Here is a 14,491-nt window from a genome sequence, read left to right on the forward strand (position 1 = left end):
ATATTTTTCCAGAAAAGAAAGACTGTATACTAGCATATAGATTGCTTTCATTGGGGTCTTTAAGAATAATTATTTAAACCATTGGTCACTGACATTGACTTTACCTGAGACGTTCATAAGTCTGAGCTCATAAAACTCATTGAACTCTGGGAGCTTGTCGGAGATGGCTTGAAGAACAATAGGTTTTGTCTTCTCCCCTGTGCCAAATATTATAGAACCAGATGTGTTCAGAAATTCCTGGTGAGGTTCAAGGGGGGTGTCATTGGCAAACAGCTGCCAGTATATTGTGACATTGCCAAAGTGTCCTTTGTCTCGAATAACACTGGAGACACAAATGGAAACATGATTACTTCAATTCTAATACTAAAAAAGCCTAAATCGATCTGTGCTGTAAAATTTACATCTGGTTCAACTGTACATTAGAGATTGTAGAGAATTAGAGACTCACTAAAAGTTATTGGTTCTTCCCTCCTCCACTGGTTTTTGAGTGGAATCCAGAGAGAATATTCCATTGGCATCATCATTGGCCTCGATCACCACTGTTGCAGTGTCTCGACCATATACCACTGCATCACCTGAAAAAATCCATTTACAAACACAATTATAGGATACAAGTACAGTATTACTCTCATAATACCTTATATTTATAGACAGCAAGGCAACTCTTATACCTCAAGCATTAGCAGGGTAAGTCATTACATCCGTCTGCCTCAACCACCCATGCACTCACTCACCCATGTACTCACTCACTCACTTCAAAAGAACAACATTTATTTGAAATAGAAATCTTCTGTAACATTACAAATGCCTTTATTGTCATTTTTGATCAATTTTAATTTAATGCTGAATAAAAGTATTTATAAAAAAAAAAACTCCTCAAACATTTGAACAGTAGTGTATAGAGAAAACAAAATGAATGATTGGAATATTCATTGTGACCAAGCTATATATACAGGGTTTGAAATTATTATTTTTTACTCAACGTCCAATTTGGCTACTAATTTTTATGTTACCGGCCATTCAGAACTTCTACTAGCCAAAAAAAAAAAAAAAAAAAAAAAACACAGTATATATATATATATATATATATATATATATATATATATATATATATATATATATATATATATATATAATAAAATTTGGATTTTATACATTTGTTTCAAATTCAAACAAAATCCTGTCATCCAGCCATCTCCTCCCTTCCTTTTTCATCCTCATCCTTTTCACCAAATATGTGTTTTAGGTGGACAGATCAATACAGTAGAAAGAACATCAAATTAAATTTGGATTTTGGAAAATAATGTCTTTTCTGTTAACCAAATACTTTTTAATCTTCGCTATTGCTTCAATGCAAATGAACAAGAGCGCCGTTATTTGTTGCGCTGTGACGTGCATGTTCAAGTAAGCCAGATATGCGCAGATTCTGATCATGATGACTCACGAGTTGAGTATTTGCGCTATGTCTGTGCAGATTTGGTGCGTGAGTGAGAAGTGAGTAAACATAATAAGTAACACGTCAAATTGGCCATTAATTTGACAGCGGTACCCGCCAGAGTTGATTTTTACCCGCATTTGGCGGGTGTTAATTTCAAACCCTGTATATATATTCCATTATAGAATAGCTCGGAAATGTTAAAAATAAATGTTTACGATTTGCACAAATAAGCATTCAAATAATTATCATTATTAAAGTTTGATCAAGCATGAATGCAGACAGATTTATAATGAAGAATAGAAACATTTCTCATTAATAAATGCTTGTGCTTTAAAATTTGTGGCAACACATTTGCTCAACATTCACACATAACTGTCACGCTAAATACTGTATCATTCTACACGAGACACTGTCGAATTTGGGACAAGCTAACCACATCAATCATATTAATCTCATATCTCAGCATCACATCATAATAACGCCCAGCATGCATCTGAACACAGTCCCTCAGGCAAGTGGTAAAACCTCCATAGAGAAAGCTCTGGGTGGGTTTGTTTTGTGATGTGCAGAAGGACAGTTCAGTAATTAACTTTCTACAGTCACCCAACACTTTTCCTCAATGTGTGTGTGTGTTCCACAATGCAAGGATTAGAGAGGGCTTTTGAGAGTCAAGGCCAATCAACAGAGCTTTGTGTGAATCAAAACAAATGTTTAATGGGGTGGATTTATTGGCTCTGCAGAACAGTTGAAGAGTTGGAGAGCAGGATTTGTCTCTCAGAGTGGGAATTTAATGAAGCTAATTGGGTAATATAGACAATGCACATAAAACATGGAGATTTGTAAGACTGGCACCCAAACAAATGCATCACAAATCAAACTTCAACGAAAGTTGAAAGAGACCAAAAGTTTACAACATAAAATGAACTGAATGTCTGGTTAATTAAAGCTTAATGCAGAGGATGAGACAAACCTGTAGCATTGAAGAGAACTATGTAGAATGGTTCATCTGTCTCTGGTAGGTCATCATCTACCACAGCAACTGATATGTTCTTCATCCACTCTCCAAAATTAAAGACCAGCATTGAGTCGTTACGCAGTGGAGTGAAGTCACCTGGTGATGTGTCACCATACTCAAAACGGTACTTCACTGTGGTGATAAAATTAGCCAGCCCAGCTCGCAGAATGGTGAAATTGGCCACGCCCCCTTCTTGCACTCTCTGAACCACAGGCTCTAGAGAACACATTACAAACAAGAACAAAATGACGTTTTATATTGACAGTGAGCAAATATAACATAGCCTACCACACCAATGACCTGGATTGGTAAAGGGGTCTATTACAGAACACTGTTTCCACTTCAGAGTAAGAAAAATAAATAAATTACTGTTTAAAGTTTAGGATTAGTTCATCAATGTTGTTTTTGAAAGAAGTTTCTTATATGCTCAACAAATTTTATTTATACACCCACCCACTTTATACAAAGATTTATTTGATCAAAATTCAGTACAAACAGTAATATTGTGAAATATTATTATAATTTAACTGTTGGATAAATCATCTTTTTAAATGTATTTTAAAATGTAATTTATTCCTGAAAAATTGTGGCAGCCATTTTCTTTTCACAGTCATAGTCTTCAGTGTCACATGATCCTTTAGAAATCATGATTTGGTGATTTGGTGCTCAACAAACATTTATTATTATTATTATAAATGTTGAAAACCTGTTGTGCTATTTATTATTTCTTTGTAGAAAACAAAATTCATTTTTTTATAATTCTTTGCTGAATAGAAAGTAAAAAAAATTAAAAAAATAAAAATATATAAACTAATATTTAAATTTGTGACAATATAAACGTATTCACTGTCAATTTTGGTCAATTTAATGAATCCTTTCAAAAAAAAAAAAAACATATTAATTTGTTTATATACTGTTACTGTATATAAACTTCTCACAATAGTTGTTTTATTTCCCACAATATGAATTTACACGTCACAATGGGACATTTTTTTTTTTACTTATTTTAAACTTTAGCTTGCTGTTTCCCCTGCTGAAAAGTACATCATAAACCAGCAGGAATTCTATGCAGGGGGCTCATTTGTAACTTTTTTTATCTTCAAATGAATATTTTCATTGTAATATTACAAACATACCGGCAAAATATATTGGATCATCATTCTCACGAATGCTTAACCTTGCACTGAGATTGTTTCCTAGTCTTGCTCCACCAAATGTATTCAGAAGGGTGATGGTGAAATTTTCCATTTTCTCTGGGATCTGCATCAAACAAAAGATCAGTTTGTAATATAGATATGTTTGTCTTCATTAAACAGAAGTATCCACAATTGCTAAAGCTTACCTCATCTGGCACAGAAAATAGGGTCAGGTTCTTCAGGTACTCCCCTTCAGCAAAGATGATCTCACCCTGCACTGGGCTGATGTCTCCTGAATGGGTCGGCTCAAGAACCCAGAAGACTGACACATTCCCAAACCTACCCCTGCTTCTCCCAATGGGATAGGATGCTATCAGAGATCATAATGCGATGTTATTTTAAACTGAAAAACAACTGAAACTAAAAGATAACAAAGTAAAGTGACCCAAAGCTGTAGCTTAAAGATCTCTGTACCTGACTGAACATCCATGGCTTTACTCTCATTGATGGTGAAGTCTAGACCAGATTGAATGAACTCAATGACCCCAAATGGGTCATCGCTCTTACGCACGGTAATGTTGACCTGCCTTCGGTTACCAAGGCGACTAGCTGGCGTGCTGTGGCTACTAAGGACCACTGAGAATGTCTCATCTAGCTGAAGACAAAACATCAGACAAACTTTTATAAGTCAGACTTACTTAAAATTCACAAAGTCAGTTCATTACAGGGTATATGACAATCCTTAGTCACCACTAATCATTAGTCCTGAGTACTTACCTCTGGTATCCCATCAGGCTTGGCTACTAAGGCCACCATTACTTCTCTCTCCCCTGGCTGGAACTCTAGGATCCCTGTGGCACCATAAAACTGAGCATTTCCAGAAGGAATCACTGTATATCTTATGAGTTGATTGAGTAGCTGGCCCTGCTCTCTGCTCACCCTCAGTTCAACAGTCTCCCCCTCCTGCACAGCCAATAAATCAGAGTGAGTGAGTGGGTAAGTGAATGAATGAATTAATGGGGGAGTGAGTGATTCAGTGAGTGAGTGAGTGAAGGGGAGAGTGAATGAGTGAGTGAGTGAGTGAGTGCATGGGTGGTTGAGTGAGTGGGGGGAGGGAAGGAGGTAGGGCGAGTGGTTGGGTGAGTGAGAGGATGGGGAGGAGGAGGGTGAGAGTGAGTGAGTGAGTGAGTGAGTGAGTGAGTGAGTGAGTGAGTGAGTGAGTGAGTGAGTGAGTGAATGAATAAATGGGTGAGTAAGTAAGCGAATGAGTGAGTGCATGGGTGGTTGAGTGAGTGAGTGGGTGAGTTAGGGTGAGTGGATGGTGGATGAGTCAGTGAGTGAGTGAGTGAGTGGGTGGGTGAGTGAGTTAGGGTGAGTGGATGGTGAGTGAGTGAGTGAGTGAGTGAGTGAGTGAGTGAGTGAGTGGGTGGCTTAGTGAGTGAGTGAGTGAGTGAGTGAGTGCATGGGTGGTTGAGTGAATGAGTGAGTGGGTGGGTTAGTGAGTGAGTGAGTGAGTGAGTGCATGGGTGGTTGAGTGAGTGAGTGGGTGGGTGGGTGAGTGAGTTAGGGTGAGTGGATGGTGAGTGAGTGAGTGAGTGAGTGAGTGAGTGGGGGGAGGGAGGTGGGTTGAGTGAGTGAGTGAGCGAGCGAGCAAGAGAGTGAGTGAGTAAATTAATGGGTGAGTGAGTGAGGGAGTGAGTGGGTGGGTGAGTGAGTTAGGGTGAGTGGATGGTGAGTGAGTGAGTGAGTGAATGAGTGCATGGGTGGTTGAGTGAGTAAATGTGTGGGTGAGTGAGTGAGTGAGTGAGTGAGTGAGTGAGTGGGGGAGGGAGGTGGGGTGATTGAGTGAGTGAGCGAGTGAGTGAGTGAGTGAGCAAATGAATGGGTGAGTGAGCAAATGAATGGGTGAGTGAGTGAGTGAGTGAGTGAGTGAGTGAGTGAGTGAGTGCATGGGGTTGAGTAAGTGAGTGTGTCGGTGAGTGAGTGGGTGGGTTAGTGAGTGAGTAAGTAAGTGGGTGGGTGACTTAGGGTGAGTGAGTGAGTGAGTGAGTGAGTGAGTGAGTGAGTGAGTGAGTGAGTGAGTGAGGGTTGGAGGTGGGGTGAGCGAGCGAGCGAGCGAGCGAGAGAGTGAGTGAGTGCATGGGTGGTTGAGTGAGTGAGTGAGTGAGTGAGTGAGTGGGTAGGTAAGTGAGTTAGGGTGAGTGGATGGTGAGTGAGTGAGTGTGTGGGTTAGTGAGTGATTAAGTGCATGGGTGGTTGAGTGAGTGAGTAAATGGGTGGGTGAGTGAGTGAGTGGGTGGGTGGGGGAGTGAGTGGTTGGGTGAGTGAGTGGTTGGGTGAGTGAGTGGGTGGCTGGGTGGTAGGATGGGTGTTTGAGTGAGTGAATGGGTGGTTGAGTGAGTGGGTGAGTGCATGGGTGGTTGAGTGAGTAAGTGAGTAAGTGAGTGAGTGAGTGAATGAGTGAGTGAGTGAGTGAGTGAGTGAGTGAGTGAGTGAGTGAGTGAGTGAGTGAGTGAGTGAGTGTGTGTGTGAGTGGGTGGGTGGATGAATGTGTGGGAAGGGAGAGTGAGTGAGTGAGTGAGTGAGTGAGTGAGTGAGTGAGTGAGTGAGTGAGTGAGTGAGTGAGTGAGTGAGTGAGTGAGTGAGTGAGTGAGTGAGTGAGTGAGTGAGTGAGTGGTAAGATGGGTGTTTGAGTGACTGGATGGGAGGTTGAGTGAGTTGGTGAATGAATCAAATGAATCAATCAATCAATCAATGCCTTACATTGATCAACCAAGGTCCTTTAGAGACTGGTGAAAACTCAAATATTCCTCCAGGGTCATCGTTCTCCAGAATGACAATTTCTCGGCTGGTGAAACCTGGTTTCAGGATCTGGTTGTCCACATTTGTCCTGTACAACAACATGGTGATAATGAGTGACACTGTAATGTAATATTATTAGAAAGCTGAAAAATACTGTACTGTAATAGTAAGCATTTTATGTGTCTTATAAATATGCCCATACTGCTTAAAACAGAACATGATTATCCATTATAATATACCATACTGTAACAAACCATTTGCCAGATTTATATTTTGTGTGTGTATGAGTTTGTTCACGCTGGAATTTGAAAGCGTATTAAATATGCTAGACCAAAGGCTTCTTGGTTAAGCTGATTTGACAAGTCATGTTTTAAAGCAACCCACTATCCTCCCTCCTCAGAGGGGGTCTTGTGCATAAACTGAGCTTGGCTTGGCCTGAGCACTGAAGGCTCCAGATAATTAGTAAAATGGCTGACAAAGAGCTTGCAGGAGAAGTGTTCCAAACAAACACATTCAGAGGATGTGCTGCATGCATACAAACAATGATGTTTTTACAGAACAGAATAAAGGAATTTGGTAAATGAGGTGTTAAATGAGTACAAGCAGCATTTGCCTGCATCCAAGTGCAGTAACCCCCAAAATATACAAACACACTCTTGCTATTCATTTCACACACCCAAATAAAAGAGACATCCCCCATCGAAACATTAAGACAAAGCCCCTGAAAGTTCAGAGTGGATACTTTTCCACATAAAGAGTTGATTCACACCACACAAAAAGGCACAGTCTCTCTAGTACGCACTTACCCAAAGTACACTACAAAGCGAGCTGTTTCTACCCTACGAAGGAAAAGTGGGGGAGGACAAAGATATTCCCAGCACAACGATTACAAGATAAACAAACACTTTGATTAAATCAAAACTGCACACTGTATGTGCCTATAGTGGATCCAATAAGCATTTGGACACTTAAATCATGCCTTAAAATGTCTGAATATTAGTATAACAAGTAAAACAGACCTGTCTAGTGTAAGAATGACGGTCTCATTGATCTCTGGGATGTTGTCAGCCATTACAGTGATGTTAATTGCTGCTTCACTTTGTCCTGAGAGGAACTTGACTGATCCAGTGAAAGGTGAAATGTCACCCTCAGTGACATCCTCTTTGTTCTCGCCAATGGGCCGCAGCCTCCAGAAGACCACTGCCTGACCATCAGTCCCATCTCGCCTCAGCTCAAGAGTTATCTAAAGGCAGAGAGAATATTTTTTCCATTTTTTCTCTATCCAAGTATACAGTAGGGTCCAAAAGTCTGAGACCACATCAAAAATATGGGATTTAAAATCTGCATTAAAACAGGATTTAAAAAAAAAATGTCCATGAGGGTCTTGTATACCAAGCTGCTGTTTGAATCTTCTGGTTCCAGCGCCACCACTGTCTGATTACTGGTGAAGCCAATCTCTCCATTAGCAATATCAGGTGTGATGATCAGGGATATGTTTAAAGCTCCTCCAAAACGAGGACTCACAGATGGGATAGGTGGGGTGATGTTCTCCAACTGCACACTGTCCAACTAAGGAGAGACAAATCATTATTGGTATCGATATCGATACAAATCGATATTGCAACAAATCAGTGTAAACAATATCAGTAAAAAGGAAATTAATTTTTGCAACAATGCCAATTGGAAATGTTTCATTATCTTGGAATGTCCTATGAAAACTCTGCCTGTCAAACAAGCACTTCAAATGCTTGGTCATCCTCTTCTGAGATGCTATGAGAGTATTTTTGCTGTCATGGCATCTTTCAATGGCTCTTGTATTGCTTCTCTGCAATGCTTAATCAACAAGACAACACAAATCCCATGGCAACCAGCCAGAAGCCTAAGTTTTGTGTCTGTACGATTTTGTAAAGGTTTTTGAAAGAAGTCTCTTATGCGCACCAATGCTGCTTTTATTTGATAAAAATACAGTAAAAACAGTCATTTTTTGAGATAGTATTACAATTTAAAAATGTAAATGCAATATTATCCTGTGGTTTAAACTGTGATACATTTTTTTCAGGATGAATTGATGAATAGGCTTAAATTGATTAGAAACTCTTAGAAGAAGCTTCACAGAGAAACTACAACTTTAAAATAAATAAATAAACAGCCTCATAATTAAAGTCATTTAGATTTATACAGATGCTTTTAATCACAGAGCATTCAAGCTATATATTTGATCAATATATGCATTTCTTGACATTGTCAAAAGGTCTTTGAATGACATATCCTACCTGAATGAGGAAATGAGCCCCATTCTGCAGAAAGGCATCAATTCGAATGGGCAAGATGAGTTCAGCTTGTGACTGACCAGAACTGAACAGCACACTGTTGACACTGGTACCATTCAGCACCCCATCCCTGGGTCGTGAGGGGTCCAGTGGTCTGGCAGGTATGTACAGGGCAGTTAGGGTAAGTCGTACCTCTCCCATGGTCCCCCCTTCTCGGAGGAAGCTAAGTGACAGGAAGCGTCCCTCTGGCTGACTCTGAATACTTTGATTCTTATTTGGATGAAAGCCAAATTGACCATAGACATCATCACTATCTTGAATGAAGAACACCATCTGTGAAGGAAGAACAATATAGTTCAGTTTCCTTACAGGAATGTTCTGTCTTCCATAGTTAAGTTTAGTTATAGACACTTACTATAGACAATCATGTCAATCACTCATCCTTTATTTCATTCCAACCAGTTTGTTCTCAAAATATATATATATATATATATATATTTTTTTTTTATGAAGAGTCATACAGGTTTGGAAGACATGAGGGTGAGTAAATGCTGACATTACGTGAAATCCAAAATATCAAATATATATACCAAAAGGAGATATAAAGATTCAAGAAAAAAATACCACACAGGAATTCCATTGGTAATGGACAACCAGAAGTTCATCCTAAAACAGCAGTCCCAATGCCAAAAAAGAGGATTTGGACAACTTTAATGCTAAAAAAACAACCACATAACACCTAACCAGACACGATTTGATAAGATTCCAGCAACAGGCAATTTTTCTGTCCTCACCAGACATGTTGACAGGGGATTTGCAGGATAATTTGAATCCATTATCCATTGTCGGTTTCAAGTAACGCAATATATATATATATTCAACTCAAATAAAAAAAACGAAAAAAAACCCACTAAAAATAGAATCCCCTGTCACTCGTTGTATATGCCATGCCGGCTAGTTACGACAAAAACTCTAATGGTAATAGCATGGTAAATATGCCTTTTTATCTCATGTCACAGCGTGTCTGGATTAAAATGTTTTATCTTCAATCATAACTGAGGGAAGACTCAATATTATCTGTAGTAATTCACAGTGTCACAGATGGATTTAATAGATTGCAACTGAAACATTGCTTTAAAGTTCAGTTTCCTCATGCGATAAACTCTAACATAACCTGATATATTCCTCCCTATATAGAAACCTGTAACAAGCAGCAAAAAAAAACAAATGTCACCATTCATTACAGTAAATGTAACATCAGACTATCTGTGTAAAACTCACAGTGAACTAATCTTAGAAAGCCCTTCTCTTTCATTAGACCTCACGAGAGCGTAAAAATAGCATTCATGAGCTAGTTTATTACTCTGTCATTTACCCTAGCCTCATCAGACCAATGCACAAGACCTCTCTAAATATTAGTAGTACTGCAATTTGGGGATTTTGTCAGTGAATTTAAGGACAGTTGACATAAATAGGCTCCTCACACTTAGTTTTCACATCCTCCAAAGCCAATTCAGCTATCAAACTTCTGCTCACACTTATGGGTAACTGATGGGTTTATACATAAACACGGGTTGGATTTATTCACTCCTTTCACACATAATCAAACTTGAAACAGACACGTTATAAAGAGAACACACAGACACCCACAGGCTATGCTGTGGGCTATTTTGTGCTGGGACCACATGAAGGGAACACCCAAGTGACACAGTGTAACAAGTAGTCTGTGATGCTGCTGTGCCAGAGAGACACATGTGTCTCATTTTACGCCACATCCGCTTAAACGGACTTAGTGCTGCCCAGATGGTAACTAAGAACCAGCTCTGATCCGGGAACTTCCTCTTTGACAAGTGGTTCTGAGCCAGAGTAAGACAACAACCTCCCTGGATGTCTCACCACAAACCTCCCAGTGAGGTCCAAGAGGGATCTGCTACCATGGCTGTCTGAAATTAAGCGTAAACATCTAGAATATCAAAGTGGGTGACATTTCAACATGTAGGACAACCAGTGCCCGGGCACACTATGAATAATAATATTTTCCTTCCAAAAAATTAAAAAGAGTGCTTCAAGTTGTCATCAACGTCAATTCGCGAATCTTTCAAAACTAAATCCACCTCAGAATTGAGCAACCACCGATCTCTGATCTGCAATCCAAACACATTCTCTAAATGCATTAGTTAAAAACCAAACACATGCCGAGCACTCACTTCCATAGGCTCATCCACTTCAGCCCCTCCTTGTACAGATCCTGGGATCAATCTGAGGAGGAAGGCCTCTGCTTCTTCAGGAAGGTTGTCTTGAGTGATGTTTAAAGGCAGTACAGCATTCATCTGGCCCTCAGCAAACCTCAGGGTACCTGATGAAGGGTTAAGGTCGGCAGAGACCGGAGTCCTATCCATCGAGTTTCTAGTAATATTCCATCGAACAGATACAGCTCCATGAGTTCCTCCGTTCCGCACAATGATGATGCCTTCGTATCTGAGACAGACAAACATTATCAGTATATGATTTATAATGAATGAAATATAATTAATGATATTATACATCATATTATATTTTACACACACTACTGTTAAAAAGTTTGGGGTCAGGAAATAAAATATTTTATTAAATTGATCAGAAGTGACATTCATAATGTTACAAAAGCTTTCTATTCATCAAACAATCCTGAAAAAAAGTATCATGGTTTCCACAAAAATATTAAAGGGTTAGTTCACCCCAAAATGAAAATTCTGTCATTAATTACTCCCCCTCATGTCGTTCCAAACCCATAAGACTTTTGTTCATCTTTGGAACACAAATTAAGATATTTTTGATGAAATCTGAGAGATTTCTGTCCCTAGACAGCTACAAAACTGACACTTTGATGCTTCAAAAAGTTCATAAAGAGAACATAAAAGCACATAAAGTGATCGTGTCTCTTCAGAAAATTTTGGATTTGGATTCACTCAATTCATATGGATTAGTTCTTAAATCTTTATGAACTTTTTGAAGCGTCACAGTTGTGTAGCTGCCTATGGAGGGACAGAAAGCTCTCAGATTTCATAAAAATATATCTTCATTTGTGTTCAGCAGATGAACGAAAGTCTTATGGGTTTGAACGACATGAGGGTGAGTAATTAATGACAGAATTTAAATTTTTGGGTAAATTATAACTTTAAGCAGCACAAGTGTTTCATTGATATAATAATAAATGTTTCTTCAGCACCAAATCAATATACTAGAATGATTTCTGTGACACTGAAGACTGGAGTAATGGCTGCTGAAAATTCAGCTTTGACATCACAGAAAAAAAGTGCATGTTAAATTATATAATTTTAATATAGCCTAATATTATATAATAAAATAATATTTCCAAAATATTACTGTTTTACTGTATTTCTAATCAAATACATGCAGCCATGGTGAGCATAAGAGTCTTTTTTTTTATCTTACCGAACCAAACTTTGGAATGGTAGTGTATAAATGCATATATTATATTTATTATTTAATATTTAAAGATTTTTAAAAAGTTGAATTGTTAAAACGGGTGTGTTGTATTAGCAAATTATATTTAGCTTTTGTTTTGAAATTTGTGTGAAATTCTGTTAACTTTATTTTCTATTGACTGTTAAACTGCTTTGGAACAATTTGAAGTGTAAAAACTGCTATACAAATACATTGAATTGAAATGAGTGGTCACACTTTAGTTCAGGGCCCAATTCTCACTATTAACTAACTTTTAACTATGACTTTTGCTTCAATAAACACCTAATTAATGCTTATTAATAGTTAGTAGGTAGTTGTTAAGTTTAGGTATTGGGTAGGATTAAGGGATGTAGAATATGGTCATGCAGAATAAGGCATTAATATGTGCTTTATGAGTACTAATAAACAGCCAATTTCCTAGTAATTTGCATGCTAATAAGCAACTAGTTAATAGTGAGAATCATACCCTGAACTTTCTGCAACTACCAAAAGGAATGAAGACATTGGATTTTACATGTTCCACCTTTTCTCAAAAACAGTGCAACGGTTTGACAACCTGCCATGTGTATTTGTTGTAATATAGAAGAGATAGGCTTTCTTATTCCGTTACATTACACCTGGTTAGGGCACACTGTTAATAACCAAGACAATCAAATAATCAAATAATGCAATAATTCTCATGCACATTGAACACATTAATGCAAGTATCTTTAAACTGTTAGCAATATCCTACTTACATTGGGGTCAGGTCTTCATTGATAATGTGTGGTTGTATGGGGGAAGGACTGATTGACAGAACTCCATAAGGCTTATCATTGGGCTCGATGGTCACGAGTGCCATACTTGGCGTCATCAGCACCGCGTCACCCAATAGGGTCTCTTCCAGAAGAACCACCTGGAAAGACTCTGCAATCTCTGGAATGTTGTCATCTCTGATGCTGAAGCGGAGTTCTGTTTCATAGATCCCTGGAGGGAAAACAACCATCCTCTCAGCCTGTAGATCCACAAAGTCCGTCAGCAGTGTAGCACTGGCCGCTCCATTGCCCGTAACGACCGCATAGGCCACAGACACTGTCCTGTCATCAGAACCGATCAGAAGACCATCCTCAGTTCTACCACGAGTAACGGTAAGAGAAATGACACCGATGTTCTCCGGCACAACCAGTGTGGGCTTGGAGAAGCGGATGGGAGCATCATTACGGGAGATCTTGATCTGCACACTGCTTCTGTTAGGATTGAGTAAAGCTCCACCAGCTGCTTCTGTCAAACGCACTGTAAAGGTTTCATCATCTTCTGGAAGCTAAAGGAGATGTGAGATCAAAAACAACACATATTAGGATTAAGACTAATGCAGAACATCTAACTGTTGAAGTGATGTTTCATTAAGGTCAGAAAGGAACCAAAATTTTGTGTTTAGTGCATGTTCCAGGATTTTTTATGAATGATTCATCAGTGTTATTACAATAAAAAAACACAAAAAAACTTATTTATGCTATTTTACAAAAAATCAGTGTGCCTTGATTATTTGAACTAGATTTTTAATTGAGAGCATATTTTTAAGAGTCATTTTATAGCAAACACACACATTTAGAAATATATTAAATATAGTCAAAATACACATTCATGGTCCTTTTATTTTTTTATCCTCTCTTCCCCAACAGTCTGTAAATATAACCCACTTCTCACAATCCAATCAATTGTGAAGGGATGAAATCAAGTCTCGCCCTGCATGTTTTTCTCATTAAAAAGACACTTTCTCTCAGAAAAGTGCCTTATGGAGATAACAAAAAGTTATGAATGGGTTTCACATTAACTTTAACCTGTCATTATTCATGTGATTTACAAAAAAAAAAAAAAAAAAAACGGTACCTTGTCATCTTGTATCATGATGCTGAAAACTACAACAGCACGACCAGGAGGAATAGTAATGTTCCCCATGTCTGGACTGAGATCTTCATTGGCAGGGTTTGGACCTCCAAAAATCTGTGAATTCATAAAGAAATATAGATAGAGAATATGCAATATAATCAACAACATCTTTTCTTCTTCTTTTTTTTCATTAGCAAAGTAAAAAACGTTCTGGCAATGCTCACCTCAAAGTTGACGGTCACAGTCCCATAGGTTCCTTTCTCTCGGAGAAGAGTGAGAGGAACATATTGGCTTCTACCTCTTGGCTCCTCCACAGTAATGAGGGAGGTCTAAACAGAAAGCAAACATAATATCACTGTTTCATGCATGTACTGACAAAATTAGAAATTAGGGATATCAAGAACTGCATTAACAGATTAAGAGACGAGGTCCTGTGACATAGGTGTCCAATTCAGCTCCTGGAGGGCCAAAGTCCTGCAGAGTTTAGCTCAAA

General features: G+C 38.6%; 1 protein-coding gene across 1 annotated transcript in view; it reads right to left on the bottom strand.

Moving 5' to 3' along the window:
* adgrv1 (adhesion G protein-coupled receptor V1) overlaps window positions 1-14,491 on the bottom strand; it is a 159,709-nt gene that overhangs the window by 117,499 nt on the left and 27,719 nt on the right. Inside the window, exons 5-19 of the mRNA XM_079872944.1 lie at window positions 14,223-14,327; window positions 13,999-14,112; window positions 12,867-13,429; window positions 10,869-11,139; window positions 8,665-8,994; window positions 7,784-7,960; window positions 7,411-7,634; window positions 6,353-6,479; window positions 4,367-4,552; window positions 4,064-4,244; window positions 3,796-3,959; window positions 3,590-3,713; window positions 2,409-2,669; window positions 449-575; window positions 105-322 (exon numbers count right to left, since the gene is read on the bottom strand). Of these exons, the coding sequence (XP_079729070.1) occupies window positions 105-322; window positions 449-575; window positions 2,409-2,669; window positions 3,590-3,713; window positions 3,796-3,959; window positions 4,064-4,244; window positions 4,367-4,552; window positions 6,353-6,479; window positions 7,411-7,634; window positions 7,784-7,960; window positions 8,665-8,994; window positions 10,869-11,139; window positions 12,867-13,429; window positions 13,999-14,112; window positions 14,223-14,327 (3,172 nt within the window). The remainder of the gene's footprint in view (window positions 1-104; window positions 323-448; window positions 576-2,408; window positions 2,670-3,589; window positions 3,714-3,795; window positions 3,960-4,063; window positions 4,245-4,366; window positions 4,553-6,352; window positions 6,480-7,410; window positions 7,635-7,783; window positions 7,961-8,664; window positions 8,995-10,868; window positions 11,140-12,866; window positions 13,430-13,998; window positions 14,113-14,222; window positions 14,328-14,491) is intronic.

This window comes from Squalius cephalus (assembly GCF_949319135.1).
Source record: "Squalius cephalus genome assembly, chromosome: 5".
Lineage (NCBI taxonomy): Eukaryota > Metazoa > Chordata > Actinopteri > Cypriniformes > Leuciscidae > Squalius > Squalius cephalus.